The sequence below is a fragment of the Phacochoerus africanus genome, chromosome 2, assembly GCF_016906955.1.
Source record: "Phacochoerus africanus isolate WHEZ1 chromosome 2, ROS_Pafr_v1, whole genome shotgun sequence".
NCBI lineage: Eukaryota > Metazoa > Chordata > Mammalia > Artiodactyla > Suidae > Phacochoerus > Phacochoerus africanus.
The window spans coordinates 244,868,673-244,886,397 of NC_062545.1; the positions used below are offsets into that span (position 1 = coordinate 244,868,673).

The following is a 17,725-nucleotide window of genomic DNA, read 5'->3' on the forward strand; positions in this document are numbered from 1 at the left end:
AGGGGACATAATTCACCTTAAAAGCTTTTGAAAAGCAAAGGAAAGCATAAAAAAAACCAAAAAGACAATACAATCCAAAAATTTGAGAAAATATTTGCAAATGAAACAACCAACAAGGGATTAATCTCCAAAATTTACAAACATCTTATGCAGCTCATTATAAAAAAATTAAAAACCCAATCAAAAAGTGTGCAGATGATCTAAATATACATTTCTCCTAAAGAAGACAGATGGCCTAAAAGCACATGAAGAAATGCTCAACATCGCTAATTATTAAAGAAATGCAAATCAAAACTACAATGAGGTGTCACTCACACCGGTCAGAATGGCCATCCTCAAAAAGCCTACAAACAATAAATGCTGAATAGGGTGTGGAGAAAAAGGAACTCTCCTACACTGTTGGTGGGAATATAAATTGGTACAACCACTATGGAAAACAGTATGAAGGTTCCTTCAAAAATTAAATATTAACTACCATTTGATCCAATAATCTTACTCCTGGACATATATCCAGAGAAAACCATACTTTGAAAAGATATATACATGCCAGTGTTCACTGCAGCAATGTTTACAATAGCCAAGGCATGGAAGCAACCTAAATGTCCATCAACAGAGGAATGGACAAAGAAGACATGGTACCTATATACAATGGAATAGTAGTCATCTATAAAAAGAATGCAATAATGCCATTTGTAGCAATATGGATGGACCTAGAGATTGTCATAGTAAGTAAGTCAGAGAAGGACAAATGCTATACGCTATCACTTATATGCAGAATCTAATAAAAATGATACAAAAGAACTTATTTATGAAACAGAAACAAGCTCAGTTTTCAAAACCAAACTTATGGTTACCACAAGGGGAAACTGTGGGGAGGAGGGAGGAATTGAGAGGGTAAAACTAAGATATACACACTACCTTATAAAACAGATGATTAAGACAGTGGAGAAGTAAGACGAGGCACTCGCCTTCTCCCACAAACACAATCAAAAAACCCATCTACATTTAGAACAATTCCCATAGAACATCTACTGTATGCTGGCAGAAGACCTTAAACCTCCAAAAAGGACAAGAAACCTTCCCCATAACTGGGTAGGACAAAAGTGGGGTGGGGGGAAAATGGAATCAGGATGGAACAAGCACACCTGAGAGGGAGCTGTGAAAGAGGAAAGGCACCCACACTCTGGGAAGTCACCTAACTGACAGGAAGATCAGCCAATATGGAGGGACCCCAAAGCCTCAGAGGAAAGCACTGCAGCTAGACTGAAGAGGGCAAAGCAGGGTCAGGGCCACAGGACCATTGGTACCACCTCTTGGAACACCACAGCCTGGGATGCTTAGAAGGGAGCTGGGCACAGAGACTCAGAATATGGAGGTCAATTCCAGGAAGAGGACTAGGGTTGGTTGTGCAGACAGCCTGAGGAACTAGGGAGCAGTGCGCCAAGGGCTGGGGAGCAGAGCACCACAGCCAAGGGAAACCTCAGGAGAAGCAAGGCCCCATTGTTAGGGAGGACAAGAGGAAGAGGGCCAGACCCTCATAAGAATATTTCTCTCTGTGCAAATGCAGACTCTTGGAGGGTGGGGCTATGGGCAGTGAGGCTCATCTTGCACATGCTAAGGGTAACAGGAACCCCCCTTCATGGCAGGATACTAGTTGGTGGTGCCTCCTGCATGGGATAAGTGTGATGGGAAGCCTCATGCATGGTCTACAGGCAGCAGGGACAAACCACCACAGTCATCTCAGACTCCAAAGGTGGACATGGTCCACCACCACTAGGGGTCTGTGAACAGGAACCACCTGTGGCCCCAGTCACCTCAGAGATTAGCACAGAGGAGGGCAGTGCAACTGAGCACCACCCATTGTTGTTCTCACTCGCCTGGGAAAGCACACACCCTGCCACTGCCAAATGCTCTGGGTGTTGTGTACACCTGCCTTAGAGTCATTGCCACTTCCCAGAGTCCTGCAACCAGAGGAAGCCTGTGCCACCTCCCTGTGGGTCCTCGCCACTGTCAAGGGCCCAGCAACCAGGTACAGGATAGCCCATATGTATGGCCTACACATGCTTCCATCTCCCTAGAAGCATGTGCAGGCCATACGTCAGCATGAGTATGACATCCTGCACACACTGAGGAAAGAGACAGTTGGCATCCAAACCAGAAGCAGCCCTCATGCCAAAAATAAATAGTAAACCTTCACAAAATACCCAGGGGCACTCTCACATATAAATATCCCTCTAGGAGTTCCCATTATGGCCCGGTGGAAACAGATCCAACTAGGAACCATGAGGTTTTAGGTTCGATTCCTGGCCTCACTCAGTAGGTTAAAGATCTGGCATTGCCCTGAGCTGTGGTGTAGGTTGCAGACACGCTCAGATCCTACATTGCTGTGGCTGTGGTGTAGGCCAGCAGCTGTAGCTCTGATTCAACCCCTAGCCTGGGGACCTCCATATGCTGCAGGTGCAGCCCTAAAAATCAAAAAATAAATAAATAGCCCTCTAAAACTACAGTAGTTTTTTTCCCTAAATGGACAGAATAAGAAAAATATAAGCAAAATGAAGAAGCTCAGGAACCATTCCTAGTTAAAAGAACAGGAGAATTCCCTGAAGGAACACACAATGAAACAGACCTCTGCAGTCTAACAGATATCCAGTTTATAAAGAAGATAGTTAAAATGCTGAAGGAATGAAGAGTGAATATGAAGGAATTAATGGTGGATATGAAAAGTAACGCAGATTACTTTAAAAAGGAACTAGAAAATATGAGGAGCCAGGAATAATTAGAAAATCCATTTGCAGAGATGCAAGCTGAGTTAAAGACACTGAAGAGAAGATTGAATAGTGCAGAGGAATGAATAAATGACTTGGAAGATGGAATAATGGAAATCACCAATCAGGACAGCAGAAAGAAAACCAAATGAAAAAACATGAAGGCAATATAAAAGATCTGTGGGATAATATAAAGCGGGCCAATCTATGCATAATAGAGATTCCAGAAGGAGAAAAAAACAAAGAAGAGGGGATTGAAAAAATATTTCAAGAAATTATTGGCAAACACTTTCCAAATCTAAAGGAAACAGATATGAAGATATAGAAAACAAGAGCTCCTCAAATAAGTTGAACCCAAACAGGCCCACAGGACATATTGTAATAAAAATGTCAAAAGTTAAAGACAGGATTCTAAAAGCAGCAAGAGAAAAACGAAGGACACCTCCATAAGGCTATCAGCTGATTTTTCTGCAGAAACACTAAAGGCCAGAAGAGAGTAGCAAGATATATTCAAAGTTCCAATAGGGAAAACATATGCAGCCTAGAATATCACTTTAAATAGAAGGAGAAATAAAGAATTTCTCCAACAAACAAAAACAAAGAGAGTACAGCAATACTAAACCCATTCTAAAAGAAACACTGCAAAGGCTCCTCTAATTAAAAAAGTAAGAAAAAATAGGATGGAGGAAATCACAATTGGAAAGTAATCATTTCAATAAGCCAGTATACAGATCTAAAAGGAAAAACAAAACTATTGTAAAAGCAACATTAAACACAAGAATATACATGAAGATGTTGAAAAAAAAATCAAAATCGTAGAATCTGGGGAAGAAAAGTGATAAAATCTAGACTCTCTCTCTTTTTTTTTTTTGTCTTTTTGCCTTTTTGTAGGGCTGCAACAGTGGCATATGGAGGTTCCCAGGCTAGGGGTCTAATCGGAGCTGTAGCCACTGGCCTACACCAGAACCACAGTAACGAGGGATCCTAGCCGTGTCTGCAACCTACACCACAGCTCATGGCAACGCCAGATCCTTAACTCACTGAGCAAGACCAGGGATTGAACCTGCAACCTCATGGTTCCTAGTTGGATTTGTTAACCACTGAGCCATGATGGGAACTCTTTTTTTTTTTTTTTAAAGTGCTTGAGGCTTTATGACTATCAGGCTAAAGCAAGCAGATATAGGAAGGAGTTAACATACATGAAAAACAGGGCAACCATGAATCAAAACCAAACAGTACATTCACAAAAACTAAAAAGAAGAGGACACAAGTATAAAATAAAAGGAACTCATCCAACCAAAAAAAGAAAGGAACAAAGGAGAAACATAGAATCAACTGAAAAATAAGGTTTAAAATGTCAATAATTACATATTTATCAATAATTACTTTAAATGTCAATGGACTGAATGCTTTAATCAAAAGACACAGAGTGGAAGACTGTATAAAAAAACAAGAGCCTCCAATATGATTCCTACAAGAGATTCACCTTAGGGCAAAGGACACATATAAACTGAAAGTGTGGGGATGGAAAAAGGTATTTCATGAGAATGGAAAGACAGGAAAGCAGGAAGTGCAATGCTCATATGAGACAAAATAGACATTAAAACAAAGGCCATGAAGAAAGACAAAGAAGGACACTATTTAATGACAAAAGGATTTTTCAAGAAGAGGATATTACAGTTGTCAATATATATGCCCCTAATACAGGAGCACCCAAATATATACAAGAAATACTAACAGAGATAGAAGGAGAAATTGATGGGACTACAATAATAGCAGGAGACTTTCATACCCCACTCATGTCAATGGACAGATCCTCTAGACAGAAAATCAATAAGGCAACAGAGATCTGAAATGACACAATAGAAAAATTAAGACTTAATTGACAATTTCAGAGGATATTTCATCCAAAAAAATCAGCATATACATTCTTTTCAAGTGCATGGAAGATTATCGAGGACTGACCACATACTGGGGCACAAAACTAACCTCAACAAATTTAGGAGCACAGAAATTATTTCTAGCAATTTATCTGACCACAATGCCATGAAACTAGAAAATAACCACAGAAAAAGAAATGAGAAAAAATGACTGCATGGATACTAAACAACATGCTACTGAAAAACCAATGGGTCAAGGAGGAAATCAAAAGGGAAATTAAAAAATACCTTGAGACAAATGATAATGAAAACACAACCTTTCAAAATCTATGGGATGCCACAAAAAGTTCTTAGAGAGAAGTTCATAGTGATAGAGTTTTCCTCAAAAAAGAAGAAAAACACAAATCAACAACTTAACCTACTACATAAAAGAATTAGAAAAATAACAAAGAAAACCCATAGGCAGCAGAAGGAAGGAAATCTTAAAGATCAGAGAGGACATCAATGAAATAGGGTTTCAAAAAATAACAGAAAAAAAATCGATAAAACCAGGAGGTGGTTCTTTGAAAAGGTAAACAAAATCGACAAACCTCTGGCCAGACTCACCAAGAAGAAGAGAGAAAAAACCCAAGTAAACAAAATAAGAAATGAAAAAGGAGAAATCACAAATACCGCAGAAATACAAAAAAAATGTAAGAGAATACTATGAACAATTATATGCCAATAAATTCGACAACCTAGGAGAAATGGAAATCTTTCTAGATACTTACAGCCTGCCAAAACTGAATCAAGAAGATATAGATCAAGTGAATAAACCAATCACTAGAAATGAAATTTAATATGTAATAAAAACACTCCCTACAAATAAAAGTCCAGGACCAGACGGCTTCACAGGCAAATTCTACCAAACATACAAAGAGGAACTTATACCCATCCTCCTTAAACTTTTATAAAAGGTTGAAGGAGGAACACTCCCAAAGACATTCTATGACGCCATCACCCTAATACCAAAACCAGACAAAGATACCGCCAAAAAAGAAAACTACAGGCCAATATCTTTGATGAATATAGATGCAAAAATTCTCAACAAAATTTTGCCAACTAAATCCAACAACATATAAAAAAGATCATACACCATGACCAAGTGGGATTCATCCCAGGTTCACAAGGATGGTTCAATATACACAAATCAATCAACATCATACACCACATTAAAAAAAGTCAAAAACCACATGATCATCTCAATAGATGCAGAAAAAGCATTTGACAAAGACCAACATCTATTCATGATAAAAACTCTTACCAAAGTGGGTATAGAGGAAACATACCTTAACATAATAAAAGCCATTTACGACAAACCCACAGCCAATATAGTACAATGGAGAAAAGCTGAAAGTCTTTCTTCTAAAATCTGGAGCAAGACAAGGATGTCCACTCTCACCACTTTTATTCAATGTAGTATTGGAAGTCCTAGCCACAGCAATCAGACAAAAAAAAAAAAAAAAAAGAAATAAAAGGCATCCAAATAGGAAGAGAAGAGGTAAAACTGTCACTGTATGCAGATGACTTGATACTATATATATATAAAACCCTAAGGACTCCACAAAAGAAACTACTCAAACTGATCAACTAATTCAGCAAAGTAGCAGGATGCAAGATTAATATTCAGAAGTAGGATCCATTTTTGTATACTAACAATGAAATATTAGAAAAGGAATATAAAAATAGCTTTTAAAACCACACCCCCAAAAATTAAATACCTAGGAATAAACCTGACCAAGGAGGTGAAAGGCTGAGAACTGTAAAACATTAATCAAGGAAAATAAGGAGGGTCAAAGAAGTGGAAAGATATTCCATGCTCCTGGCTTGCAAGAATTAACATCATTAAAATGGCCATACTACCCAAAGCAATCTATAGATTCAATGCAATCCTTATCATATTACCCATGACATTTTTCACAGAACTAGAACAAACAATCCAAAAATTTATATTGAACCAAAAAGACCCAGAATTGCCAAAACAATCCTAAGGGGGAAAAAAAAAAAAAAAAAACAAGCAGGAGACATAACTCTCCCAGATTTCAGACAACATTACAAAGAAACAGTAATCGAGACAGTATGGTACTGGTACAAAAACAGACATAGAGACCAATGGAACAAAATAAAGAACTCAGAAATAAACCCAGACACCTATGGTCAATTAATTTTTGACAAAGGAGGCAAGAATATACAATGGGAAAAAGACCATTTCTTCAGTAAGTGGTGCTGGAAAATTCAACAGGAGCATGTAAATCAATGAAGCTAGAATACACTCTCACAGCATGTACAAAAAGCAAACTCAAAATGGCTTAAAGACTTAAACATAAGATATGACACCATGAAAATCCTAGAAGAGGAGTTCCTGTCATGGCACAGTGGTTAACGAATCCGACTAGGAACCATGAGGTTGCGGGTTCGGTCCCTGCCCTTGCTCAGTGGGTTAACCGATCTGGCGTTGCCGTGAGCTGTGGTGTAGGTTGCAGACGCGGCTCGGATCCCGTGTTGCTGTGGCTCTGGTGTAGGCCGGTGGCTACAGCTCCGATTGGACCCTAGCCTGGGAATCTCCATATGCCGCAGGAGCGGCCCAAGAAATAGTAAAAAGACAAAAAAAAAAATCCTAGAAGAGAACATAGGCAAAACATTCTCTGATATCAACTGTACAAATGTTTTCTAGGTCAGTCTCCCAAAGGAATAGATATGAAAACAAAAATAAACCAATGGGACCTAATCAAACTGACAAGCTTTTGCACAGCAAAGGAAACCATAAAAACAAAAAGACAACCTACTGAATTGGAGAAAATAGTTTCAAACAATGCAACTGACAAGGGCTTAATCTCCAGAATATAAAAACAACACATACAACTCAATGGCAAAAAAAAAAAAAAAAACCCAACTGGAAAATGGGCAGAAGACCTGAATAGACATTTCTCCAAAGAAGACATACAGATGGCCCATAGTCACATGAAAAAAATGCTCAACATCACTAATTATTAGAGTAATTATGGCCATCATTACTAAGTCTACAAATAACAAATGCTAGAGAGGGTATGGAGAAAAGGGAACCCTCCTACACTGTTGGTGGGAATCTAAATTGGTACAACCACTATGGTAAACAGTATGGAGGTTCCTCAGAAAACTTAATATTGAACTACAATATGATCTAGCAATCCCACTCTTGGGCATATATCCAGACAAAAATTTCATTGAAAAAGATACATACACCCTATGTTTATTGCAGCACTATTCACAATAGTTAAGACATGGACACAACCTAAAAGTCCATTGAGATGAATAGATTAAGAAGGTGTGGTACATACACACAATGGAGTACTACTCAGCCATAAAAATGAACAAAATAATGTTGTTTGCAGCAACATGGATAGAACTAGACACTCTCATACTAAGTTTAATCAGAAAGAGAAAGACAAATGTCATACAATATCACTTATATCTGGAATCTAATATATGGCACACAAAAAAATGCACCTCTATGCAGAAAAGAAACAAGACTTGTGATTGCCAAGGGGGAGGGCAAGGGAGTGGGATGGACTTGGAGTTTGGGGTTAGTAGATGCACACTATTTCATTTGGAATGGCTAAGCAATGAGATCTTGATGAATATATAGCACAGGGAACTGTATTTAATCACTTGTGATGGAACATGATAGAGAATAATGTGAGAAAAAGAATGTATATAAATATATATATAACTGGGTAACTTTGCTCTACAGCAGAAATTAACACTGTAAATCATCTATAATAAAAAATTGGGGGGAAGTCCTCACCTATAGCATATGGAAGTTCCCAGGCTGGGGTCAAATCGGAGATGCAGCTGCCAGCATACACCACAGCCACAGTAATGAGGATCCAAGTTATGGCAGCGACATACACCACCGCTCACAGCAACGCTGGATCCTTAACCCACTGAGAGAGGCCAGGGATCAAACCCATATCCCCATGGTTACTAGTCGAATTCATTTCCACTGAGCCACAACTGGAATTCCCTATAATAAAAAATTTTTAAAGAAAAATAATAGATGATTAATGAGAACCTACTTTATGGCACAGGGAAACCTACTCAACAGTCTGTAATAACCTCTATGGGAAAAATGAGTGTATATATGTATATGTGTAACTGGTTCACTTTGCTGTACACCTGAAACTAATACAACATTGTAAGTCAACTGTACTCCAATAAAATTTTTTTAAAAGAAAGAAAAAAGAGAAACTAGGCAAGAAGGAGAGAAGGATGGAGGGAGGGAATGCATGAAACTGAAAATCAATCATCCATTATCACTCTGGATTTCATGGTTTAATAAAGCTCAGCTCATCATAGGTAAAGCATTAACACACACAGGACAAGTTAATAGAAATAGAATAAGAGAAAGGGAGGACTGAGCACTTACTAAACACTAAGTAGGCATTAGGCTAAGCATTTGACAAGTATCATCTCCTTATGCTTAAGGAACACCACAGGTTCAAAATTCTGGCACCACTATTCACTAGTTCTGTGATTTTTGGATAAATGTACTCAGCTCTAAATGGGGTGACTCATCATCTCACAAGGTGGCATGAATATCATGCAAGAGAATTCATTTCAATGTACATAGTTTGTTATGTTATCAATGAGTCATTATCATTCTTTGACCTTGCTTTTATAATATCTCCCCCTCCCACAAAGCTCCATGAGTCCGAAAGTCATGTCTCTTTTGTGAAGTTTATTATTCATTTTGCCCTGAAAATGCCCGATATTTGTGTATAGTAGGCACACAGTAAATACTAGTTGAATAACTGAACAATATCATTTAATATGGGTACGCTTTTGGTTCTCAAAAAGAGGGGATGAATTCTCATAGATGTACTGGTCCATTCTAAGTTTTTTGATTCTCTTAAGGGGATGTCATTCTTAACCACAGCTTAATTACCTGTTAACTAAAAGATACAGGTCTGAGGGGAAAATGGAGACTTACTAATCAGCAGGCATGAACTCTTAGCTAAGCAAGATGAATAAGCTCTAGAATTCCCTGAACATTGGACCCATAGTCAGCAATAACATGTGTTACTATTAAAATATTTGCTAAGAAGGTAGATCTCATTTTAAGCATTCTTACCACAATAATTTTTTAAATCTTTCAGGAAATGCAAAATATAATAGAAAATTAAAGATCAAATATATGGACAAACAAAACAAAAAAAAGCAAACATATGGACAAGAGGACTGATTACTTAACATTTTATTTTTATGCCTTCATATCTTGAGATAAAACATAATTTGCACATAGCAAAACTAAAAATGGTTTATGACTGTTAAAAATTTATGTTTGTAGAAATAAGGTGTTTACCAAGAAGCTTCATTTTATAGACAAAAAAACTAGTTGATTATTCAGCCCTTGCTAATGTGATGACTTTATAGTCTCTTATGTACTTACTGCATGTGGTATTATTTGCTGATTTAGAAAAAAAAAGTATATTCTACTTAAGTCTTAGTAACAGCTAACAGTTATTGAGTGCCTGCTACATGGTTTTGATATACTAAATTATATACTTCTCATACCACTCCCATTATTCATTTCCCAGGAGTTCCCATCATGGCTCAGCAGTTAATGAACCTATCATCCACGAGGACACGGGTTCAATCCCATGCCTCACTTAGTGGGTTAAGGACCCGGCATTGCCATGAACTGTGGTGTAGGTCTCAGACACGGCTTGGATCCTGTGTTGCTATGGCTGTGGTGTAGGATTGGACCCCTAGCCTGGGAACCTCTATACACTGCAGGTGCAGCCCTAAAAAGACAAAAAAAAAAAGAAAGAAAGAAAAAGAATTCATTTCCCATGTCAGCAATGATTTACCCATTTCATAGGTGAGGAAACTAAGGCATAAATAGGCTAAACAATTGGTTCAAAGCCATACAGTAGTAATTAGTGGATTTGAGATTCTAATCTATGTATCTTAGTCACTGTATTATAAGAAACTTGCACCCAATGAGACACATATCTAATAAAATCACATTTTTTGAAGGATTTTTTTTTATTCAACACATAGTAAGAAATGCATTTCACTTGGTATTATACATTCTCCATCTGCCTTTATATTATATACTCAGTAAAAATTTCACATAAAAATACTTGTCCCTACTATGTGTAAAATTCTGATATATTCTATTTTATTCTGTTATTTTTCACTAAAAAAATTCTAACTGAACCCCAAATTGTGTACAGTTGTGTTTGTTTCATAATCCACTAATGGTTTGAGACCCATACTTTGGAAAACCATCATACTAAGGGACGTATTAAGATACAGCAACAGCAAATGAAGTTAATAACAACTAGGGATGGCATTTATTAAGTGTATACTATGTACCAAAATACTATCATTTATATTGATGTATAATATCCTCAATTTTCATTACAACCCTGAAAAAAATCCTAATCTTTTTCACAGAAGAAACCAGGATGGGTAAAGGCTAAAAGATTTGTCCTGTACAGATTAGCTTGAGCAAACATTCCTTCCACTTAAATGTATTATTAAATAATGAAATCTGTGTTTTAAAAAGACACGGTTTTGTATTTCACTAGCAGGATACTTATTAAAAGATAGTGTCTAATTCACAGCTACCCAGTTTTAAACTACGTTTTAAAACTTAACCTGAGAGAATCTATACTTAGGAAGGTGAGTTGAAGAATAGTCTATTCATTCTTTTCAAACATGCTACTATTATCAGTCAGATACTGCTCTAAATACTTACTATACAATCCTCATTTAATCCTCAAGATGACCTGGAGAGATAGGTGCTGTAGTGTTATTAGGGCTACTTAATAAGAAAGAAACAGACATAAAAATTTAAGTCACACACATCTAGGGAGCAGCAAAGTGGGTTTCCAGCCTAGGCAGCCTGGTCTACATGCTTAACCTTTCACGGAGCCGTCTCTCTCAGGTTCAACCTAGACAAAATCTCAATGCCCACCTCCTCCATTCTATCTCACAATATTATTTTTGTGTATTTTGTCTTGTTGCGATGCCATCAGCCTGTTAAGAGTTGATGTGAGGTCCTGTATAAACAATAGCACTGTCATACTCAGCATTGTCATTCTTTATCATGTGCTCTTATGAGGACCCAGGATGAATTCCTGTCACTATATCAGAAAGATTCTACTTATCTTTAACCTTTGGTTGGTTTTATCTTGTAGCTACTGTGAAATGTGAAACTGACCAGCATTTCCCTACTGTGTTGGCTATTAGACAACTTATACTCAAGGATGTAATTCATGTCTCCACACTTATTTCCTTTCTTCTATTCCAATTTCTCATTGATGCTTGCTTAATTTTATTTGGTGGAGGTTGATACAACTTTTATTTTTGGAACAAAATGAGAATACATAAACATGCCTGATGGCACACTGATGAGTTAGCTATTATTAACCTTCATACAGATGAGGAAATTGACATGTGACTAAAATACTTGAGACTGTAGCCTGTAGTTTCAGCCTTAATATTATGCTGACATATTTGTAACCTGATTGTGCCCAGGATGCCTAAATTTGTATGGAGAAAAACTTTATAATTACGTTCACCCCTATGAATTGTGTGACCTTATGTAATACATGTAATCTCTCTGCCTCTGTTTCCTTATCTGTAAAATGGAAATTATATACCTACCACACAGGGAAGTTGGGTAGAATAAGAGTTAATTTATTCGAAGCGCTTATAACAGTTCCTGAGACATACACACAGTATATGTCATCACGCTTACCATCTTCTCTCTCCCCGTCTCCTCCTTCCATCTTCTCTCTGATCGTTGTTGTTTATTGAGAATTCCCAATCCCTCTCAAAGGGTCACCTTTATTTCTAAGGACTCCTAGGAGTTCTCACCAGGGCGTACTATCAGTTTCTCAGGTGTTTCCCCTTCAGTCAGTGTCACTTGAGGGTTTCCACCCCAGCCTGTGCCTGCAGCTACTAACCCTTGTGCCTCACATGCTTTCTTAATACTGAAGAACATGCACATCTGCAAAGTTAACTACCTCCTGGAGTCCTAAGACATTGCTTCTGCGTCACAACCATGCCAAATCATATCATCTAAGCTCTGATGCAGCGTTTCCTTCTGCTCTGAGTTTCCTTTATCCTCTTTCTCTATGGAATTGACCGTATGCTCATGGGGTATAGTCCAAACCCATGTCCTGAACAGACACTCTGCTGCCCTCCCCCTCCCATTGCCCTCGCCCCTCCTTCATGCAGTAGCTCCTTCCTTTGTTCTCCTTCTGTCAGTACCCATCCTACCACTTTACCAAACACATGTAGCCATGTATGAACCCCAATTTGGGATCAGCCAACACCCTTCTACTGACCATTGTCTGTTTTCTGTGTTGCTGAGTGCTCCCCAGTTGGATCACACATTGCTTGAGGTTGGAGAGCATGTTTGAGAATTCCTCACCTTCATAGCACTTAGTGTGGGACTGAACACAGAGACAGTTTTTAGAAAGAGTTGTTGGTCGACTGATTAATTGGCATTGGTCTTGATAGTTCCTGGCCAGACCTGAATAAGAAAGCTCTTTGGGGAAGGGAATATCCATTGTCTTAGGTAGAGTGACTTAGCACCCCAATTTATTTTAGGCTCTATTTTAGGCTCTATTTTAGCCCCTAAAGGCCCCATGGCCCAGCAAACTCCCTGGTCCTGGGAAAATTAAGATGGTTGGTCACTTAGTACTAGGATTCCCCAGTTGGAAAAATGCCCTTTGTGCTCCAGACCAGACACCAATCCTCTCATTGCCACATTGGGTGTCTGCCCCTATATCCTTAGGCAGACACACACATATGCTTACTCACATGAGCCATCACACCATCATCTATCCCCTGCTCTCTCAGCTTGTATCATGTCACATAAATCAGTGGTCCACAATTGCTTCAGACTTTACCGACCAAAGGAAAATGTACTTGTCATCTCAGCCTCTTCTCCCAGCTTGGAGACCTTCCCAGTCCTCCCTCTGTGACATTCACTTTTCTCTAATCAGCAGGGGGCCTGGGTAGAAACCCAGTGCTCTCAACTCTGAGAGGCTGAATTTCAGATATTGCTGGCTTCTGTCTTCTGAATCTTTGTGGAATGATCTGGACTTAATGCATTTTCATATATCGGGTTGTCATTCTTAGAAAGTGACAGCTGAGGAAAATCCCTGTTATGTGAGCTCCTTACACCTTGTTATCTCCCCACAGCCATAATTGCTCTTTTCACACTGATGTTGCCAACCTTACCACCAGCACTTAGGTCCAGCACAGCATCACCATCTGTTCATATGACACCAACATTATGGCCTCCCTCCATGCATCCCTAAATGGGGCTCGAGAAGGCACCAGAGATGACAAGTGTGCCAGCTGGCACCAGTGACATGAACCTCGACAGTGAGGAATCACAGCCCAGGACAGGGAGGAGGCAGGGAGGATGTTGATAGCTAATTGTATGCTGTCATCAGTGCTGCAAGGCAGACCTTTCTCCTCATAGAAGCAGAGTCAACATGACTGTGCTGTTCCTGTTTCTGCAGTAAATACATAAGCTTCTTTTTAAGATATGGTCAAAAAAGAATGTTCAATAGAAAAAAAAAAACTTGAAATTAAGATCTGAATTGTTCTATTTGTGCTTCTATGAATCTCTAACTGGCATAATTAAGGACTCTCCGGGCAGTTTGAGGATTGCTTAAAAACGACAAGAAAGGATTTCTGGCTACTCCAGGGAGGAGCCAAAGCAAGTTGACTCAGGCTGATGGGTCATTTCTGTCCTGGGGCTGCTGAAGTCCACATCTGCCTCTACCACCCTGCATCTCCAAGGTTCTCTGTTCTTTATGTCCTCCTGCACTTGATTGATACATCCATCCATTCAGTATTCTCTGAATGCTGTTTCCAGGATTAAACTGGCCAAGCGCCTATTCAAGATTTTGTCTATATATTTCAAATTTAGACATCTTGACCTTAGCCTTTTTGTTGTTGTTGTTAATTTTAATGTATTTGGTATTAAGATGATTCTGTTTTAAAATTTTCTAGTCTTCATTTTTCTGTTAAGTTTTCTTACATATGTGTGTGTGTGTGTGTGTATGTATTTGCTTTCACTTATTTTTACCTTTCTCTTTTTTAAATGGAAGTGGTAGTACAGATGCACCCAATAAAATATAAATATTCTTCCTTAATGGAGGAAGCTAGATGCCGTTTTTATTTTTGTCCAATCCAGAAATCTCCCATCAATCCTGACTGTTCTCCAAGCAGATTTCTCCCAGGGCTGATGAAGCTGAGAGAGAACTATGTTTCCTACAACATGGGTAAGAGATACAGAAATCAGATCAGGCCTATGCAGGAGACAGACAGACAGAGGCATAGCCCCAAAACTGTTAGAATGCTGGTGTTAGCTCCAAAATATTTGAGTCCCCTGGTTAGGTTCCCTCCCATCAAGTCAACTCAGTTGACCAGTGCAGCACAAAAGAAACAGAAACTTCATGGCTTTGACTTTATAAACTAGCTGCCAGCAAGAGCACCCATTGGTGGAGCAGCTTGGAAGCACCTATCTCTCGTTCTTATAGGAAACATACTGATCCAAGTCTCTCCTCTGTTGCTAGAGAGAAGAGAAATAAAAATGCTTGAAATGGTAGAGATGGCTGGCATGAGCATTGATAATACACATGTGGTGCCAGTAAACACTTTCAGGCACAGAGAAACACATGCAAATGTCCAGAGGTTAATGGATGGTCAGAAGTTGTGACAGAAGATCCACTAGGGAAGAGGGGTATAAAATTCCAGATAATGGAATGTAATCCTTATAGAGGGCAGAAACAAGTCAAGTGTGAGAGATAGTGATTGGAAAGTATGATTTGGGGCCTACCCGGAGATAAAAGTGTTGATAGATAGATAGGGCCAAAATGTAACGACATTTATAGCAGAATGGTTAGGAGTTTGTACTTTAGACACATTATAGCTGGAGATGCTCAAAGGCTTCTGAACCAAAGAGGAAAGGCATTGAGTGAGAGAAAATGGAAGACTGAGTGAGGATTCTTAATCCAAATGACCCTTTAAGAAAACAATGCTTCCTGCTGGAGTGAGGAGGGATTATAGAACTAATTCCCCAGAAGGAGAAGCTTTGTATTGTGTCAGAGAGTGGGCAGAGTATAAGACTCCAGCTAAAGAAATGGAAGTGAATGTGCATAGAGATGCTAAATGGTGCCTTTCTGCATTACAGTTGAACTACTTTGCCTTCCCCCCACCCCAACTTTCCATGCTTTGTATAAGAGGCAAGGTCAGTGCCATGACATGGGTGTTTTTCTTCCTGGGGGTCAGAAAATGTGGGTTTCTAGTCCTGGGTTTAACACTAACTGTGTGACCTTGGATTAGCCATTCGAGGACCAGAATAAGAACTTTAGGCTAAATCTTCAAAAGAGTATGTTTCCCCTTTGCTGTCTCATATGTGCTTCCAAAGGGAACAATGTGAATCCATAAAAGAGGCACAAAGAAGCCCTACCAAGTTCTACTTTTTACTCCCTTCATGATTACTTTGATGCTTTTAAACAAAACAACATTTAAAAATATTTTGTCTCCATTTTATTTTCCCTGCTTTGCTGATAGTCTAAGCACGTGTTTATTTTACTTGTTGGTAATCCAGCGGGGGTCAGTTCTCCTTGCTGGGCCTCAGTTTCCTCATCTGTGAAATAGAGATTTTAGATAGGAAGACCTCCAAGATCTTTTCCAGCTTAATTTTCTGTGATTTCATAACCTCAAAAAACTTCTGTCCGCCTTTATCACCATCTTAATCTTGCTCTTTTGATGTTTCTCAATACGAAAGAGAAAAATAAGCTTGGCATTTCCATACTCCCCAAACTCCCCATACCTATTAAAGGCTGCATCTAAACCTCCTTGAGTATCCAGGACATTTTTGAATCAAATGAAAGAATAACTGTGTCCCTTTTTGCGTCCCAACCTTATGAAGAATATACGTCTATAATAATTAGGTGTGATCATTAGCAAAGTCCTTTCCTGGTAGAAAGCATTCTGGAATAAAGGCAAAATCTTTTCAGAAAAGCATAAAAGTTGTGACTGAGACAGGATACCTGTACAATGTTTTCATCTGTGCCAGTAATTTAGGGGTGGTTTTGAAAATATCCCTTAAACTTTCTAGGCTTTAGCTTCCCTGTTCGTTCATTCCTTCATTCATCATTTACCTTCCTCTAATACTTTATAATAAGGTAAGTCTTTAACCTTTTATGAAATTTTCTATGAACAGACCTCACATCTACACCTGGCCAATCCCTATGCCAACACCCTTTGACTTTCGCCTCTGTCCTGAATGGCAATATTGTCTCGGTTCCCATGTATCCTCTGGGAGGGACAGCAGAAGCTGGGTCTCTCTCTACAAGCCTTGCTATGGTCTGCCTCTTGGATTGGAGCTGTTCATTATTTGCTGGAAGGTTTATACGACAGATGTGACAAGGCAGACAAGTAAGCACACACTCCCCGAGCCTGGAGCACGCCGAGCCAGACACGTACACACTTGCCAGTACTAGCTCAGGGAGAGCTGCCGGGGTGATGGAGGGAGTGTGCTCTGAGGGGCAGGCGCTGCTCCAAAGCCCAGCTAATGTCTCTGTGTGGCCATGCTGTATTTTCAGCTTGTCATCATGGCTGGGACAGTGCTGCTTGCCTACTACTTCGAATGCACTGACACTTTTCAGGTGCATATCCAAGGATTCTTCTGTCAGGATGGAGACCTAATGAAGCCTTACCCAGGGACAGAGGAAGAAAGCTTCATCACCCCTCTGGTGCTCTATTGTGTGCTGGCTGCCACCCCAACGGCTATTGTAAGTACAGAAATAGATTTCTCTTTTTATCATCAGATCCTAAACATTTTCTGTCTGCCTTTCTCCTCTTTCCTCTATCCCTGGGCGTTCACCATATCAGACATGTCCTGTTTCAGCCAAAACAGAGTGAGTAGAGCTCTACATAAAATCTCATTTAAATGGGCCTTGTCTTTTATAGATGGCTTTTGCTTTTTTGTATCTGAATTTAAATATATCTATAGAT

At 39.1% G+C, this 17,725-nt stretch overlaps 1 protein-coding gene and 1 long non-coding RNA gene across 3 annotated transcripts in view; one reads left to right on the plus strand and one right to left on the minus strand.

Annotated features, from left to right (window-relative positions):
• PLPPR1 (phospholipid phosphatase related 1) overlaps positions 1-17,725 on the plus strand; it is a 289,032-nt gene that overhangs the window by 222,265 nt on the left and 49,042 nt on the right. Inside the window, exon 3 of the mRNA XM_047768052.1 lies at positions 17,314-17,502. Within this exon, the coding sequence (XP_047624008.1) occupies positions 17,314-17,502 (189 nt within the window). The remainder of the gene's footprint in view (positions 1-17,313; positions 17,503-17,725) is intronic.
• LOC125120191 (uncharacterized) overlaps positions 1-17,725 on the minus strand; it is a 100,323-nt gene that overhangs the window by 28,952 nt on the left and 53,646 nt on the right. The gene's annotated exons all lie outside the window — the stretch shown is intronic.